Consider the following 15,010-nt stretch of genomic DNA (forward strand, 5'->3'; position numbering starts at 1 on the left):
TAAAAGAATATTAATTAGAGTATTTTACTTGCTTTCGAGGGAAAGAAAATAATTATGCTTCCGAATCAGTTTCGAGCATTCGTATAACAATTTCAGCTGATATTCTATGGCTAAACAAAAATGTTTCATAATATACGCAATCATTGTGAGTTGAATTCTTTTTGAAAAAAGAACATCTTAAGTAATTGTTTTGCAATGTTATTAATTGCAACATTTTATTTACTTAGAAGGAAAAACAATAAAATATCTGAATACATCGTCATAGAATGTCTTTGCAAGCATAAAAGTCTAGTTTAAAAATAAAAATTTAAAACTTCTTGTATCTCTCTTATCATTTTGATAACACAGATTTATTATGGTTGAATCTTGTATCCAAATACTAGAAATTGCTTCGAGATTTGGATGGAGATTTGGATGGAGATTTGGATATCGCGTATATAAGGTTGATGTGTACAAAATTATTTCGCAATGCTAGTAGCAGCACTAACAACTAGATGGCCCATGAATAAAGTATGTTCTCGTTATTGAAATAAGCACAAATAGGTATAAATATAAGCAATGTAATGACCCAAGATAATTATGCCATATGTATATATTCAATTTTGCGTGTAATTATAGTATATATGGCATAATTCGTCTATAAAAATCAACAACCATATCCCCATAGCCAAATCTATCGAGAATAGATTTTGAAAATGTTTGCTGCAAATGTCGCTATAGAATACCAGCAAAAATATGACAAAACAAAATGTAGCGAAAGAATTGACAGGAAAAATTGTTCATAAATACCAGTAAAATAGAAATACAAAAGTCAATTCTTTTCTAAGCCTTACGTTCGCAATGCTAGAAATCGTTAGTACTAAAAAAAAAATTCATTTCCTTCACGTGCATAAGAGCATTTATAAAAAATAAAATGCGTATCTTATTTTATCTTGTATTACAACATATGCAAAATTCATCAAAGTCGGAAAGGATATATTTGTTATGTTTCCTTATGAGTCGCAGTTTCGGGCATTAGCATTTGAAGATTCCGATTAATATCTTGCGATTAAATAAGAAATGCATTGAGATATCTGTTTCTCAGTAGGATTCGCATGTTCTGAGATTACATATTTTCGCATACGTGTGCCAGGTAGATCTTTCCGGATACCCTGACACATGACGGGGATGAAAGATGGGATGCAAAGATACGAATGGACATTTGCCAAGTGAAAACTTCTGCGCGGACAGTGCTCTACGCGAAAACAATAAACAACCATCCTGTATCTGAAATAAAGCGAAGAACGGTCATTTATCATTATTTTTTTGAGAATGCGCTACACAAGTCATGACAGATTGAAAGTTATGCGGATTGCGTTATATTGAGCTAATACGCGTATTCAATTAGTATTATTCTTGAAACAAAAACACGATGTTTATTTGCTACGAAAATGGCAGCTTCTATGCATTTCGATACATTTAGTCACTTTAGTCTCACCGAAATGCGCGTTGGTAAATTGTAATCGCTCTCTTCTGCGTCTCTTAATACTTATAACGTACTAAGATTGAAAAATTTTCAGTCAAAGGATATACAAAAATAAAGTAAAATGAAACAATTATTTTATGTTTCAATAAAATCACTTTTTATTATAATACGTTTTTAGAAAAATGTAATAATTTTTCTGTATCATTAAAAAAATATTTCGAATTTGTATTCTTAAAATAAACTAATAGTAAAATTTATTTTTCAGAACTGAAATTTAATTTATGTGGAAAAAATTTACCAGTGAAACTATTTACAATAAACCATTTTAAGAACAAAAGCTCAGTATATTTTTTAGTAGCATAGGAATTTATTGATCCAAAAAATGGTGAACTATTATTTAAAAAAATTATAATTTAGGATTATAATTTAGAAAATAATATTAAGTAATATTTCTTCTTTTAATTATTTTCTTAGAAAAACAATTAGATAAAATAAAATTAAATAATTACATTTAAAACTTAACTGATAAAAATCTATAAATAATACCTTTTATTTTGCTAAATTTGTATTGATGAGAATACAAAATTTTACTGATATTTATGAACAATTTTTCCTGTGAATTCTTTCACTACATTGTATTTTGTCATATTTTTGCTGGCATTCTATGGCGATATTTGCAGCAGACATTTTCGAAATCTATTCTCGATAGTTTTGGCTATGGGGATATGGTTGTTGATTTTTATTTATAGACGAATAGTAAAATAAATATATACATATGGCATAATTATCTTGGGTCATTACATTGCTTATATTTATACCTATTTGTGTTTATTTCAATAACGAGAACATACTTTATTTGTGGGCCATCTAGTTGTTGGTGTTGCTATACGTAATATAAAATAATTTTGTATACATTCGCGGACGCACATTATTCAATGTTACGTGGTAGTATCATCACCAACTATTAGATGGCCCGCGAATAAAATATATTCTCGTCATTGAAATAAGCATAAATATAAATATAAGCATATGCAATGACTCATGCAAGATAATTGTATATATAAACATATTTATTTGTTTTAACTGATATAATTCAGTCTGTAGATAAAAATCAATAACTATATTCCCATGGCCATTCCGTCGAGAATAGATTTTGAAAATGTCTGCTGCAAATGTCGATAGAATGCTAGCAGAAATATAAAAATGTATTAAAATAAAGGGTAATTATACTGAAAAAGAAATTATCATTTTATCACTTTTGTATCCTTTAACTGGAAAATTGTTTAATCTTATTATATTGTATATCATCCACATTACGATTGTCCAATTCTGACTTTTGTTCGCAAATACGATTTGTTGATACTTTTTCACGAAGGCTTCCACGGATATTTACCTCAAAGATGCCAGAGGGTTTGCGAATTATTGCTGTGACATGATCCATATTGCTAACAATGGATCATGGCGATAACCCACAATTTCTCTGGTATTGTCTTCGAAATACGGCTTGTCTTACGAAAACGAGTAGTATGTATATTAGAACTAACAAATATTAATTAACTGACATACAGTCTATAATTAGCGTTGGAAATGTAGAATATTCTACTTGTAATGTCATATTAAAAAATTGGAATCATAATGTATGCATACATAAAATATATAAGTATTCAATATACATGTAAAAAATTATAAATTTCAGGCTAAAAAGTTTACATCTTCTAAAACGCATATGTATCTATCAATTGAAAGCCAAGTGTAATAACATTAAATATAATTAATACGAAGCATGTCTATTTAATGAATATGCGACAAATAGATTTTAGTGATTCGGAATTACTGACAGACACATTCTCGATTTCATCAAATATTCTTGGACGCGCACTCGTATTCGAGATATTTGCGCTCTCGACAAGTTGGGGGACAGTTGGGTCATTCCAGTTTCAGATCGCCGCTTTATTAGTTTTTGAATATAACATGACATAAATCAGTTTCCTGGCACATCTTGGCCTCGCGACACCTGTTTTCTTCGCGTAATCACTGAGATTCTGATTCGAATAATATACTCGCAGTCACGTGCGGCGTGTGGCTTTTATTTACGGGAAATGATCACATTTTCATCCTCGGTCAAGGTTTTATTTTTTTTAGTTCATGGCTACCACTTTATTACTTCTTATTAATAAGATCATATAATTCTGAAGATGTTTCGGAAATTAAATGAATTACCTCTTAGTAAGAATTTATGTTCTCGATTGATAAATTAAAAATTATTGGTTTAATCAAAATAAAGGCATCAGGATATAAAAAAAATTCCGATAATTTAATCAAGGATTTTACAAATTATCACATTTTTGTTAATATTGATAGAATTATTAATTTTTCATGGTTTGACGTGTAAAAAAATCGATATAAAATCTTATACTTTTTTATTAATTACTTTATGTTTTTTATTTACAAATAATTTATGGAATATATAAATAATTTTACAGCAAAATCCAATTGTTTAATATGTTGTTAGTTTGCTGTAATTGCAAATACATACATATTTTTGTGTGTTTTTAAAAATACGCATCCATTGCACGTAATTATGATTTAAAGTATAACTAATATAATAATAATCTATACTAATATAATAATTGTATGAAATATATGGATGTCCTGATCAAAACAAATCTGTAAAGTTTTCTATATACTGAAATTTATTTTCACAAAATATTATTTTTTATTGAAATCAATAGGAATAATAAAGATTATTAAGGCAAGTGAGAGTAAAGCGCGGTAGATAAAGAGCATTCAATATAATATATTATATATTATTCATCAACTAATACGTTACATTCATTTAAAAATAATTTTAACACAAGTCATTATATCGTATAATATACTTGACGGAAACATAAACTTATAATTTTTTAATTTTATATATACATACTTCCGTGCAACATTAAATTGAACGAGACAAAATAGTTTATGTTACAATATTTATTCGCAATTAAACATACAATAAAATCAGGATTTATAAAACGATGTGAAAGGGTTTCTAAGTATGCGGCAAAAATTTTTAAAAAGGTACAAAGAAACAAAGAACGTAGAAATAACTAAAAACCGAGTGAAAAATGTTAGGTAAGAAATATTTTAAAAAATTATAAAGGTTATCAAAATTATATTATGCTCATTTTAATTTTATCAAAAGCAATATTATCATTGCACAATAAAATTAAAATAGTAAAATAAAAATTAAAAAAATATAAAAAAATACAATTTTTCTTTTTCTAAATATTATGTTAGCGATATCTGATAAAACATCTGCTGAGCATTGAAGCATGTTCACATAATGATGTATCTTGAGAAATTTGACTCATTATTTAATATGTCGCCAATTGAAAATAGTTGAAAAACGTTGGTGCAAAATACATGCCACAATAATGTATTTTATTGTTAATAACTATATTATTATTATTATTATCATATATTATTACTATTGTTTTATTTTATGTCTGATTTGAATGATATCAGGTTATGAGAGAAAAATCTGGATGTATAGTATGTACATAGGACAATAATTTCTTTTTTTTTGAACTTACGTTCTAAATCATCTAAATCATGAGCCAGGATACAGACTACGGTAAATGCCAAGATCAAATGTTAAATCTTATAATCCATGTTTTTATCGAATGTTGTTGATAGTAGAAACTCAAAACAGCTACTGTGCTAATACATGTTGCTTATTTGACATATTTATAAGAAAAAGGGCCGATAATGCGAAATAATTATTTGTTATATTATATTATCTATCGCTTGCGTAGGTATATGTGACTCATATTTGTTCTCGCATATTTACTCATTTTATATAACAATTTATGTTTTCCGAAATGCAATTTTATAATTTATTTTCCTACAAATAAAATTTCAAATCCGATAAAGTGTTGTCGTGAATACGTGGCAAAAGATTGAATATAAAGTGTTCAAATTATGATGCACTGTAGGTTAAAACAGGTTCAAAATTTTTATTTTTTTTATTAGATCTATATTTCATGTAGAGAAATGTGGATTTTATATTGTCCCATTTTAATAAGAATTTCGAATTCTGCTCAAAGTTTTATAGTAGTTGTGATTGTAACAACAGCGCTTTTATCATTTTAACGGATTATTTCTGATTATCAATAAGAGGGTGATGAAATATTTCTTTCGCATATTTGCTCTAATGACCTTATCACGAAAGTAAGCGTATTACGAATGTAAATGAGTTTTATTGAATTTTTATTGTTATTCTCATTTGAAAGTTGAGAAATGTCAAAAATAATTCTTATATACACAATATATATTGAGTAATACTATTTCTGACTCGTTCTTATCATTCACTTGTTATGTGTATTATAGGTACTGTAATATGTAATCTTTTGTCTTTTCTTGGTAATAACAGAGTAAAGAAAATGCAAAGGAGAATGCCATGTTGAATAATAACACTTAATTACTTACACATGGAACATTTTATCACTTTTTGATAAAACTTTAAAAATAATTATGAATTTTGTATAAAAAAAATTTAGAATAAAATTTTTCATCTTCGTATCAAGTTCGTATTCATAATCATTTTTTAAATTTTATTTTCGAAATAAACAAAATCAGAATTATTAGAATAGTTTTAAATATTTCTTGCTAGAACACATTTTTAAATTTTTGATCTGTCAAAATTAATTATAAATCTTAAAGGTTATGAGATATAGCTATACTTAACTTTAAAAATTTTTGCGCAATTTACTCACAAAATTTTTCCATTTGTACATTTCATACATAAAGTATGCTTATTGGAAATCTCTCTTCTTCGAAAGTTATTAATGACAAAAGTTTCGAATCTATAATTTTTAACAATTCTTCCATGTATTTTCGTTTTAGACTCATAGTTTAAAAAAGCAAGTTAGAATCAACCGGATCAATTCGTTTTTCTATGTTCAGTGATTCTATCAATGTAGCTTAACTTCCTAGGTAGAACACAGAGCCATAAGTACTCTACATTAACTATCGACATTAACTATCCAGAAATTGATTATTCGGTAACTTATTATCAATTTTAGTTATATAAAAATGTGTTATAATAAATGCCTTGTGTATTATCATAGCATGGTGTAGCTAAAGAACAAATGACTTTATAAATAATTATTAGAATTCCTTATCTAATAGCGGAGATATTGAAACCCGGTTCCATCATAATATAAGATTAACTTTAACCTTTAGACTGCCGGGAAAGCCACTATTTCCAACTTACTCTTCATTCTTTTGTTATTCTTAAAACTAGAAAAAATGAAGAGTTATATTTAAATCGAGATTAAAGTTAAATTACAATGATAGAAACGGGCATTAGCGTGTTTAAAAAAAAGGAGCCGTACGTAACAATCGATTAATCGATCCGACTTCAAAGATAATGGTCGTCGATAGATCGATCAGTCGACGTGTCATCTTTATTTCTTAATTGAGGTCGGTTAGTATTTTGACGTTTCCTGCTGATATTTCGTTTGTATATCTTATATTTCATGTTCACACGTAATTATCTTTGATTACAATCGTCCACAATCTGCAAACAGCATATTTAGCAACGAAGAAGATGCCTGGCACTCCAATGGAGCGAGACAGTAACATGTTAGGGAAGCTGCAGAGCGAACGGACGCAAGACGAACCGAAGTGCGAGTCAGTTGTGCGAGAGATTACGCAAACTGATCGGCTGAATAAGAAGTTGCTCGTGTCGGTTTTGGAGCGTATGAAAAAGTCAGACGGACAGTTTGATAAATTTATGGAGGACGGGAGAGGAAGTTGCCAATCGCACGACGACAGCGATTTTTAAGACGACCTGTAAATCTGAGTATCCAAACAAGTCTAACCTGTACTTTAGGTTGTTTACTCATTTAAAGACTAATCATTTAGAGATTTGATATCATTTGATATGAGAAACTGTATCTCTCACATCGATTTTGTCACAGTCGTCATTTTGAAGTCAATTGCTACAAATCCTTTGTTATTATTACTGATTTAAGAAATCTTACTGCATTTTAAGATTTTCCTCATGATTTGATGATTTTTTCAGAAACCTACTTAAGCGGTGATCAAATTAAACCAATAGATACTTCACATCATCATGGCGGATATTCCAGATTACGAGGGCGATGACGATATCATAGAGCATTACGAGAACCAAGAATCCGATGACGAACGTGGCAGCCGCGGAGAAGCGGAGGATGCGACTTCCGACAACGAGACAGGAACTGCAAGGAGAATCGATCCATCAAAGTCCAAGTCCAAGTCGCATGTAGTAAGAAACCCTGTGCCCAAACTTAACACAGAAAGACTGACAGGCCCCAATGGTATCCAAACCATCGAAAAGTATTTCGAAGGCTTTAAATTCTACGGCAAGGGACATGAAAAAACGGACCTTGATAGAATCATGAAGAGACTGGAACATTGGTCCTATCGATTATTTCCCAAGTACCATTTCGATGATTTTCTCACGAGACTCGAGCAATTAGGGACGAAGAAAGATTTGCAGGTGTTTGTCAAGAAATATCGATTGGATATGATTACCTCGGATGATAATTTGATCATTAATGATATGGATAAAGATGACGAGAATGAACAGGAGGAAAGCGCGCCTTTGGATGACTTCGATTTGCTGATAACAGAACAAATTCAGAAACAAAAGCAAGCTGAAACACGGGCTTCTATTGATCCTTCAAGCACTTCTAATGAGGATGCATTTGACAAACTTTTAATGCAGTCCACTGGTACACAAAATTCACAAGTATCACATACAAATACTACCGCTAATGAAATGAATGTTGAACTAAAGCAAAAAATCGAGAGGAACAAACAATTAGCTATTCAAAGAAGACTCCAAAGGCAGAAAGAGCGCGAGGACGAAGTTAAGAGAACAAAGTTCGATGATACGAATGTAGAAACTCTAAACAAAAGCAATAATCTTACAATCCATAATGAGACAAATATATCCCAGGTAGACAGTATACCATCACAAATTAATGAAAATACAAATAAAGCGATTGTTCCTGAGACAATACTATCAAATGAAGAGCCAGTGAATGAAACAGACCATATTTAAGTAAAATAAAATCTTGCGATATCATATAAATACGTTTATTATACAGTATAAAAAATGTCTCATCTCGAATAATAGAATAACTGTATACTTAGAAGTAAGTCAAAATGTAATTATTTAGAGATATATGTAAAGATGAATTTTTTCAAATGCTTATTAAATAAACATTTAGTTTTTAGTTGTTTATATTTCATGATTAATTTCTACGTTTCTGTGTACTGATGTACAACACATTGTTCCCCCGTATAAAAGCATCTCCATATTTATCCTTTAATTGTCCATTAACATACTCTTCCGTTTGTTCAAGTGCTATGTTCATGTAGCCATCTATACAAGCTAGTACACCTGCAAACAATGCATAGTATTAGGATATGGAGTGTTTTAAAAGAAAAGTATTTTAAAAGCCAATATTAATAACTTGTTCTTATTTCAAGACAATCTTAAGTGATATCTTAAGATGTTACACTTTCTGGTTCTCATAATTAATTCTTCTATTTAAGACCATCTTAATTACAGTATTAAGATATTATGAACCAATCAGAAAGCCATATTAGCAGCTTAAAACATATATTAAAACAGTTTTAAAATAAGAACTGACTACCAACCTCTGATTGATTCATGATATCTTAAAATTTATTTTTAAGATTGTACTTAAATATAAGAATCAAGTATGAATACCAACCTGTGATTGATTTATGACATCTTAAGACTACTAAAGACTACTAAAAACGGTCTTAAGTATAAGAACTAATTATAAATATCGATTTAAGATTCAAAATAATAATCACTAATACACAGTAATATTCAATAATTACATTAAAAACACATTGATATAGATAAAAACAATTGACTCTTAAGACGCAATTCTAGACTTTTGATATATAAACAATTTACTAAATGTTACTACATATCAATATTAAAAGTAAGTATTTATTAATATACGTTAATATTGTTAATATTGTTAATAAATGTCTACCTCTGTAATCGACGCCGCTGTTCAGTTTTACAACAACAGGTCGACCATGAATTTGTTGTATAAATTGAGATAATGCTTCCTTTCTACTCATCTGTCAATGCACAAACATAATATTTAATACCTTGAAGAAATTATGCGTTACAAAAAAAATAAATAATCGCATTTAAAAAACATTGTTTATATAACGCTATGTTCAGTAATTTTTTTCATTTAACAACAAAACACGAGTCATCACTATTCTGCATACCTTTGCAAATAATACGAACAATTGATCTCTTTTCGTGAGTCGTCTAAATTCAAAACAATTTTAACCTTTCTTCGGAGTTCGGACTACGGCACATAATAGACGCCAAGTCGGCAAAACAGATAGCCAGTATACCGATTGAATATGATTGATTTAGGTTTCTCTCATGCCCTGTAGATCTACTACTCCACATTCAACTACATAAAAATTACATTCGACGCAAAGCGTCACAAATTTTGGAACATAAGATCAAAGGTAAAAAGAGGCATAAATTTTATTGTATTTCTAAATTTAGTAAAAATCGAACATTTTATTTATATTTTTTAGTATTTATTGATTAAGCATTAAAAAATCTTTCTTTTTAAACTTTTTGTAGTTTTGCGAATTTAAGATAAAAATTTTTTATTACTTTATTATTACTTCGATTAATATTTTAACAAAACATAATTAAGTTGATCATGTTGTAATATTAAAAGGTGAAGGAAAAAGTTGTAATATTAAAAGGTGAAGGAAACAGATCTTTTTAAATAACGGTATAACTGTAGTTAATTTTTAAAAATAACTTTTCCACTCTGATTATTATACATTGCATAAATTATAGCGTGTTACGTATAATTATAAAAAGGCGAAAAATAATAGAATCGTCAAACGATATATACGTGAGATAAAATACATATATACGTATTATACTTTTTTTTCAGGAGTACCGTTTGCGTCATGCATCGATCAGATAAAATCATGTATGCCCATAAAAAGTGTATACATATATAAAAAGTTACTATATATGAATTATTCATGAGTGATTGTAGATACTGAGTATTTTAAGCTAAATACGCATCATCACTCACAGTGATGTATTGACTAATTCTTCACTGATTTCATCCCAGACAACATATTGAGACATTTTTAAGACATTTTTAAGACGTCTTATGTCTCTCTTTTGGATACTTTGTCTGGGATATTATACATATATTTATATATGAATGCATCGTATAAGAAAAGAAAATGATGCATTTTTTTAAATTATAAATTATGTTGATCACTAATAACTGTCTTTGGTAATTAGCACCATCATTTTTTAAAAACTCTTATAAAAATAAATATTATCTAGTACAAAATTTGTAATTACGCACATCAATTAGCTAAATAACAGTTTAAAGTAAAGAGCATGTTCTCAATACATTAATTGCGAAAATATTATCTTATTTAATCATATTACACCATATATTTTATGTTCAACTAATTTATAATAATAATAATAATGAAAATTCTACTGTGGCGTACAAAACATACAAAATGAAACATACAAAACTCACTGTGCAGAAAATGTATTAACACACTCGATTTAAAGATGGATAATTATACATTGTAAAAAAACGAGGAAATAACAAAAGAATTTCCAATCAATCATCATCATGCAACCGGATTTGTAATCCCGACGAACACAAACAAGTCTTGATCGTAAGACTATTATATTATAATCACGGAGTTACACAATGCAATTAACGATAAATTACATCATTTGACGAGCATTCATTAATGAAAAACTAATGAGAAACCGGTATTCCCGGCTAGAAAAACAACATTAGCTAATGCATAGATAGCTGTATTATATAGCGAGGTAACATAACAGGTATTATGCTTTACTTGATCGGTATTTATGATTCATCATATTTATATTCTTATATTGAGAGATTTTAAAGCGCTATATAATCAGATAATTTAAGATTCAATAAAGTTTCATTTGATTACACTTAGAAATAAAAACTTGAAAGAAATATAATTTTTATGACTAAACGCCGTAATTGCTAGTTTCTGACTTATTAGACAATGACATATTTGATGTATTATTATAATAGATAATACATTTAAATAAGATGTGAAAAAATGAAATTTTTTTATTACAAAAATGAATAAACAAGAAAGTGGATCACTCTAATTTAACCTAATTTAATTTTAATAAATTAAAGAGGTTTTCTAAATCATTCAGAAATACGAAAATAAATAGTTAGAAATACTTTCGATGTTATTTAGACATCGATTTTAACGTTAATTATAGAAGACATAAATGCTTTTTCTTTGTAGGATTAGGAAACGTCAATAAAGCACTCAGAAGAATGTTATATAATTTCATGGATTTATTTTAAGCGTCACATCACGCTTAACGGGATTTGGAAATAAATAAACCGTAGACCTTGAATTATACTACGTTTATGTAAAAATAGATTTGTAATCACAGCTATGCATCTTCAGCCGTAAGGAAGATCTCTAGCACAGCAACAATTTCCGAAATCAAGATGCAAATTAAACGCGAGATTTACGCTGGAATTTTACCAGCTTTAACGGAATAAGTACCTTTACCGGTACTGTCTATGTTAGATGCGCTGCTGCTGTAAACTCCTTTGGCTCCTTCGACAGTACCGCTCTTGCTGGTACCACCGTCTTCACCAATACGGGAGAATAGACTACAAATGAAATCAAGCAGTTATCAAAAAATTAATGTCTCTTATTAAGGGATTTTAATACTTTGACTTGAAAGTTATAATAAAGTACATAATGAATACTTTTAAATTTTTAGATGACAATCTCAGACATGTCTTTTCTTTTTAATATTTTTCTCATCTTTTAATATTTTCAGTAATATTAGAATTTTTTTTTATAGAAATAAAAAAAAATATATTTTTTAATAAAACTGGAAAACTCTTTAATATTGAAAATTCTGTGTAATGAAATGTGTAAAGTTCTTAAAGAAATAACAATTAGTATTCGCTATTAGGGTCTTCGTTGACTTATGTCTGTTCAAGATATATTTGTTCAATAAATTATCATGTTTTGCCGATTTCCATAATCATCAAATACGTAGTTTGCGTATTATGGATTGTATGATGAACAAAATATATTTTATGAGGAGACATTCGTCTTACAAGCAAGAAACTTGTTCACCTTGAAATCTATTCTGTTGGGAAAACGCGGATTAGTTCATCATATACCAAATTCTGATGTTCATTAGACGATTGCCGAATAATTATTTTTCTTCCAGTGATTTGGACTATAATCATAACACCGAGATATTAATCATAATAGTAGATTGTTAAATTAGAGAATATTTTTTTAATCTTTTAAACAAAATTGAGGCACCGATATAAATCATTTTCAAGTCATGGGTAACTGAGATTGAAAATACCTGAGATACTTCTAAGATTTATGATATGTACTCGTATATATATATATATATTTGTAATACATACTCCACTCCCGGTCCGTGACCGCCAAGACCTCCGTGACCTCCATATCCGCCACTTCCAGCACCGGCATTTGCGCTCGCACTAGCTTGGGCATTAGCGTTACTATATCCGCCACCACCAGTACTGCATCCTCCACTAGCACATCCACCTGGAACATGAGGCCCAATGATTAGTTTATCTCCAATTAATTAGTTTATCTTTATTAATTAACATTTTCTCAAAGCCATTAAATTTTTATTGTAATTACCTCCATGTCCACCGCTCAATCCACCTCCATGTCCACCGCCCAATCCACCTCCATATCCACCGCCCAATCCACCTCCATGTCCACCTCCACCGTATCCACCACTTAAACCTCCTCCATGTCCACCTAAAGATCCTCCATGTCCACCGCCTAATCCGCCAGAACCACCGCCAAATCCTCCATGTCCACCTAATTCATCAGCACTAGTATTAGCTCAATTTTTTTAACGTACCTTTTTCAAAATTCACCCTCCATCACCATCTATTACTAAAATTTACATAGAATATCTCAAAACTTGAAAAGGTATAGAAATGTAGAATAATTTAAAATTTTAAAATTACTGGAGAGATTGTAAAAATAATAAAAGTGTATCGAAAATATAAAATTTAAAAAACAAAGATAATTTCAAATATATTTAAATCGAATAGATTTTAATGGCATAAATAAGTTAAATATTTTTTTTAATGTTCTTTTATAGCCACCTCCGTAATTATCTGTATTAGAACCTACCTCCCAAACCATCATTGCCATAGCCACCTCCACCGTATCCTCCGGTACCGCCACCACCTCCTGCATGAGAACCAGCTCCGCCATACCCACCACCAACACCACTACTACCACCACCACCACTACCAGAGCTATCACCATGGCCTCCGTGACCACCACCACCATGTCCTCCGGAACTACTTCCTCCATAACTGCCAGCATTGGCACTACTTCCACTGTAACTGCCGGCACTAGGCCCACCTCCACCATAACCACCTCCACTAATTTTGCCAATTCCATCTCCATCACCGTGACTATCTAAAAACGCGCAAAAATTATATAAAAAAATAAAGCGCGTATAAAAAGCTTTGTATATTAAAATGGTCTTATTAAATTGCGAAAAATTATTACTGTTGTTATAAAAAAAAGCAAAGAATAAAAACCGTTTGTTTTAGACCATTTTTTAAAATTATTTTTATTGTTATCTGATTAATTATATTTATTTCTATATTATTTTTAGGCTGAATGAATTTTTTAGTGTAATATTTTTGAAACGTGTTATTCTATCATTGTAAAATGAAAACTAAGCGTAACTATATTTAGATTATCACTAAGTATTAATTTCTAGTTATTATTACACTATCTACATATGTATTTACACTCTACATTTATACAAATTTTTCTGTTTGAACTTACCACCACCATAGCCCCCGAGCCCTGAAAAAAATTTACGGAACATTAATCTTAGATTAAGTATTGATATATGCTTTTGTAAATTATAAACATTTGAAGAAATATAATAGGAAAACTAATTATTCTTGATTATTGATAATTGTTTAAAATTAATAAAAAAAAAAGTTAATCACCATATCCACCGCCTTTGTGTCCACCTCCGTGGCTGCCACCTCCGAATCCACCGCTGCCTCCATATCCGCCGCTGCCGCCCCCATGTCCTCCACCTCCGTGGCCGCCACCTCCGTAACCACCACTGCCGCTATGTCCACCTCCGAATCCACCGCCGCCGCTTTCATATCCACCATGACTACCGCCATGTCCATCTCCGAATCCACCGCCACCATGGCCACCTCCGAGTCCACCGCCACCATGGCCACCTCCGAGTCCACCGCCACCATGGCCACCTCCGAGTCCACCGCCACCTCCGAGTCCACCATCAATTCCACTAGGTCCGCCAACTTGTCCGCTAATACCACCCGCGAATCCGCCGTATCCACCTCCGCTACCACCTCCGATACC

General features: G+C 30.3%; 3 protein-coding genes across 11 annotated transcripts in view; 2 read left to right on the forward strand and 1 right to left on the reverse strand.

The window, feature by feature from the left end:
• The first annotated feature begins 6,933 nt into the window (after positions 1 to 6,933).
• LOC108755951 lies at positions 6,934 to 7,321 on the forward strand. Of its 2 annotated transcripts, none has more exons than XM_018499423.1 (2): positions 6,934 to 6,938; positions 7,042 to 7,321. In XM_018499423.1, the coding sequence occupies exon 2, from the start codon at positions 7,062 to 7,064 to the stop codon at positions 7,296 to 7,298; it is 237 nt and encodes a 78-aa protein (XP_018354925.1). In that variant the 5' UTR covers positions 6,934 to 6,938; positions 7,042 to 7,061; the 3' UTR covers positions 7,299 to 7,321. The 2 variants fall into 2 exon arrangements, with proteins under 2 accessions (XP_018354925.1, XP_018354924.1); XM_018499422.1 differs by lacking the exon at positions 6,934 to 6,938 and adding an exon at positions 6,955 to 6,970.
• On the forward strand, positions 7,227 to 8,751 carry LOC108755950 (protein TIPIN homolog). Of its 3 annotated transcripts, none has more exons than XM_018499419.1 (2): positions 7,227 to 7,306; positions 7,539 to 8,751. In XM_018499419.1, the coding sequence occupies exon 2, from the start codon at positions 7,590 to 7,592 to the stop codon at positions 8,562 to 8,564; it is 975 nt and encodes a 324-aa protein (XP_018354921.1). In that variant the 5' UTR covers positions 7,227 to 7,306; positions 7,539 to 7,589; the 3' UTR covers positions 8,565 to 8,751. The 3 variants fall into 3 exon arrangements, with proteins under 3 accessions (XP_018354921.1, XP_018354922.1, XP_018354923.1); XM_018499420.1 differs by having other exon boundaries at positions 7,256 to 7,324; XM_018499421.1 differs by having other exon boundaries at positions 7,271 to 7,346.
• The window catches only part of LOC108755947 (U6 snRNA-associated Sm-like protein LSm6), a 7,951-nt gene continuing 1,527 nt past the window's right edge, over positions 8,587 to 15,010 (reverse strand). The window contains exons 3-11 of one of the 6 annotated variants that reach the window (XM_018499417.1): positions 14,623 to 15,006; positions 14,453 to 14,473; positions 13,781 to 14,074; positions 13,298 to 13,459; positions 13,030 to 13,174; positions 12,116 to 12,246; positions 10,825 to 10,868; positions 9,538 to 9,628; positions 8,587 to 8,906 (exon numbers count right to left, since the gene is read on the reverse strand). In XM_018499417.1, the coding sequence (XP_018354919.1) occupies positions 8,758 to 8,906; positions 9,538 to 9,628; positions 10,825 to 10,868; positions 12,116 to 12,246; positions 13,030 to 13,174; positions 13,298 to 13,459; positions 13,781 to 14,074; positions 14,453 to 14,473; positions 14,623 to 15,006 (1,421 nt within the window). In that variant the 3' untranslated portion in view covers positions 8,587 to 8,757. Of the gene's footprint in view, positions 8,907 to 9,537; positions 9,629 to 9,784; positions 9,863 to 10,824; positions 10,869 to 11,899; positions 12,247 to 13,029; positions 13,175 to 13,273; positions 13,460 to 13,780; positions 14,075 to 14,452; positions 14,474 to 14,622; positions 15,007 to 15,010 lie in introns of those variants that run through there. The other 5 variants (XM_018499415.1, XM_018499412.1, XM_018499414.1 and 2 more) reach the window with 5 other exon arrangements.

Source organism: Trachymyrmex septentrionalis, unplaced genomic scaffold (assembly GCF_001594115.1).
Source record: "Trachymyrmex septentrionalis isolate Tsep2-gDNA-1 unplaced genomic scaffold, Tsep1.0 scaffold9, whole genome shotgun sequence".
Classification (NCBI taxonomy): domain Eukaryota; kingdom Metazoa; phylum Arthropoda; class Insecta; order Hymenoptera; family Formicidae; genus Trachymyrmex; species Trachymyrmex septentrionalis.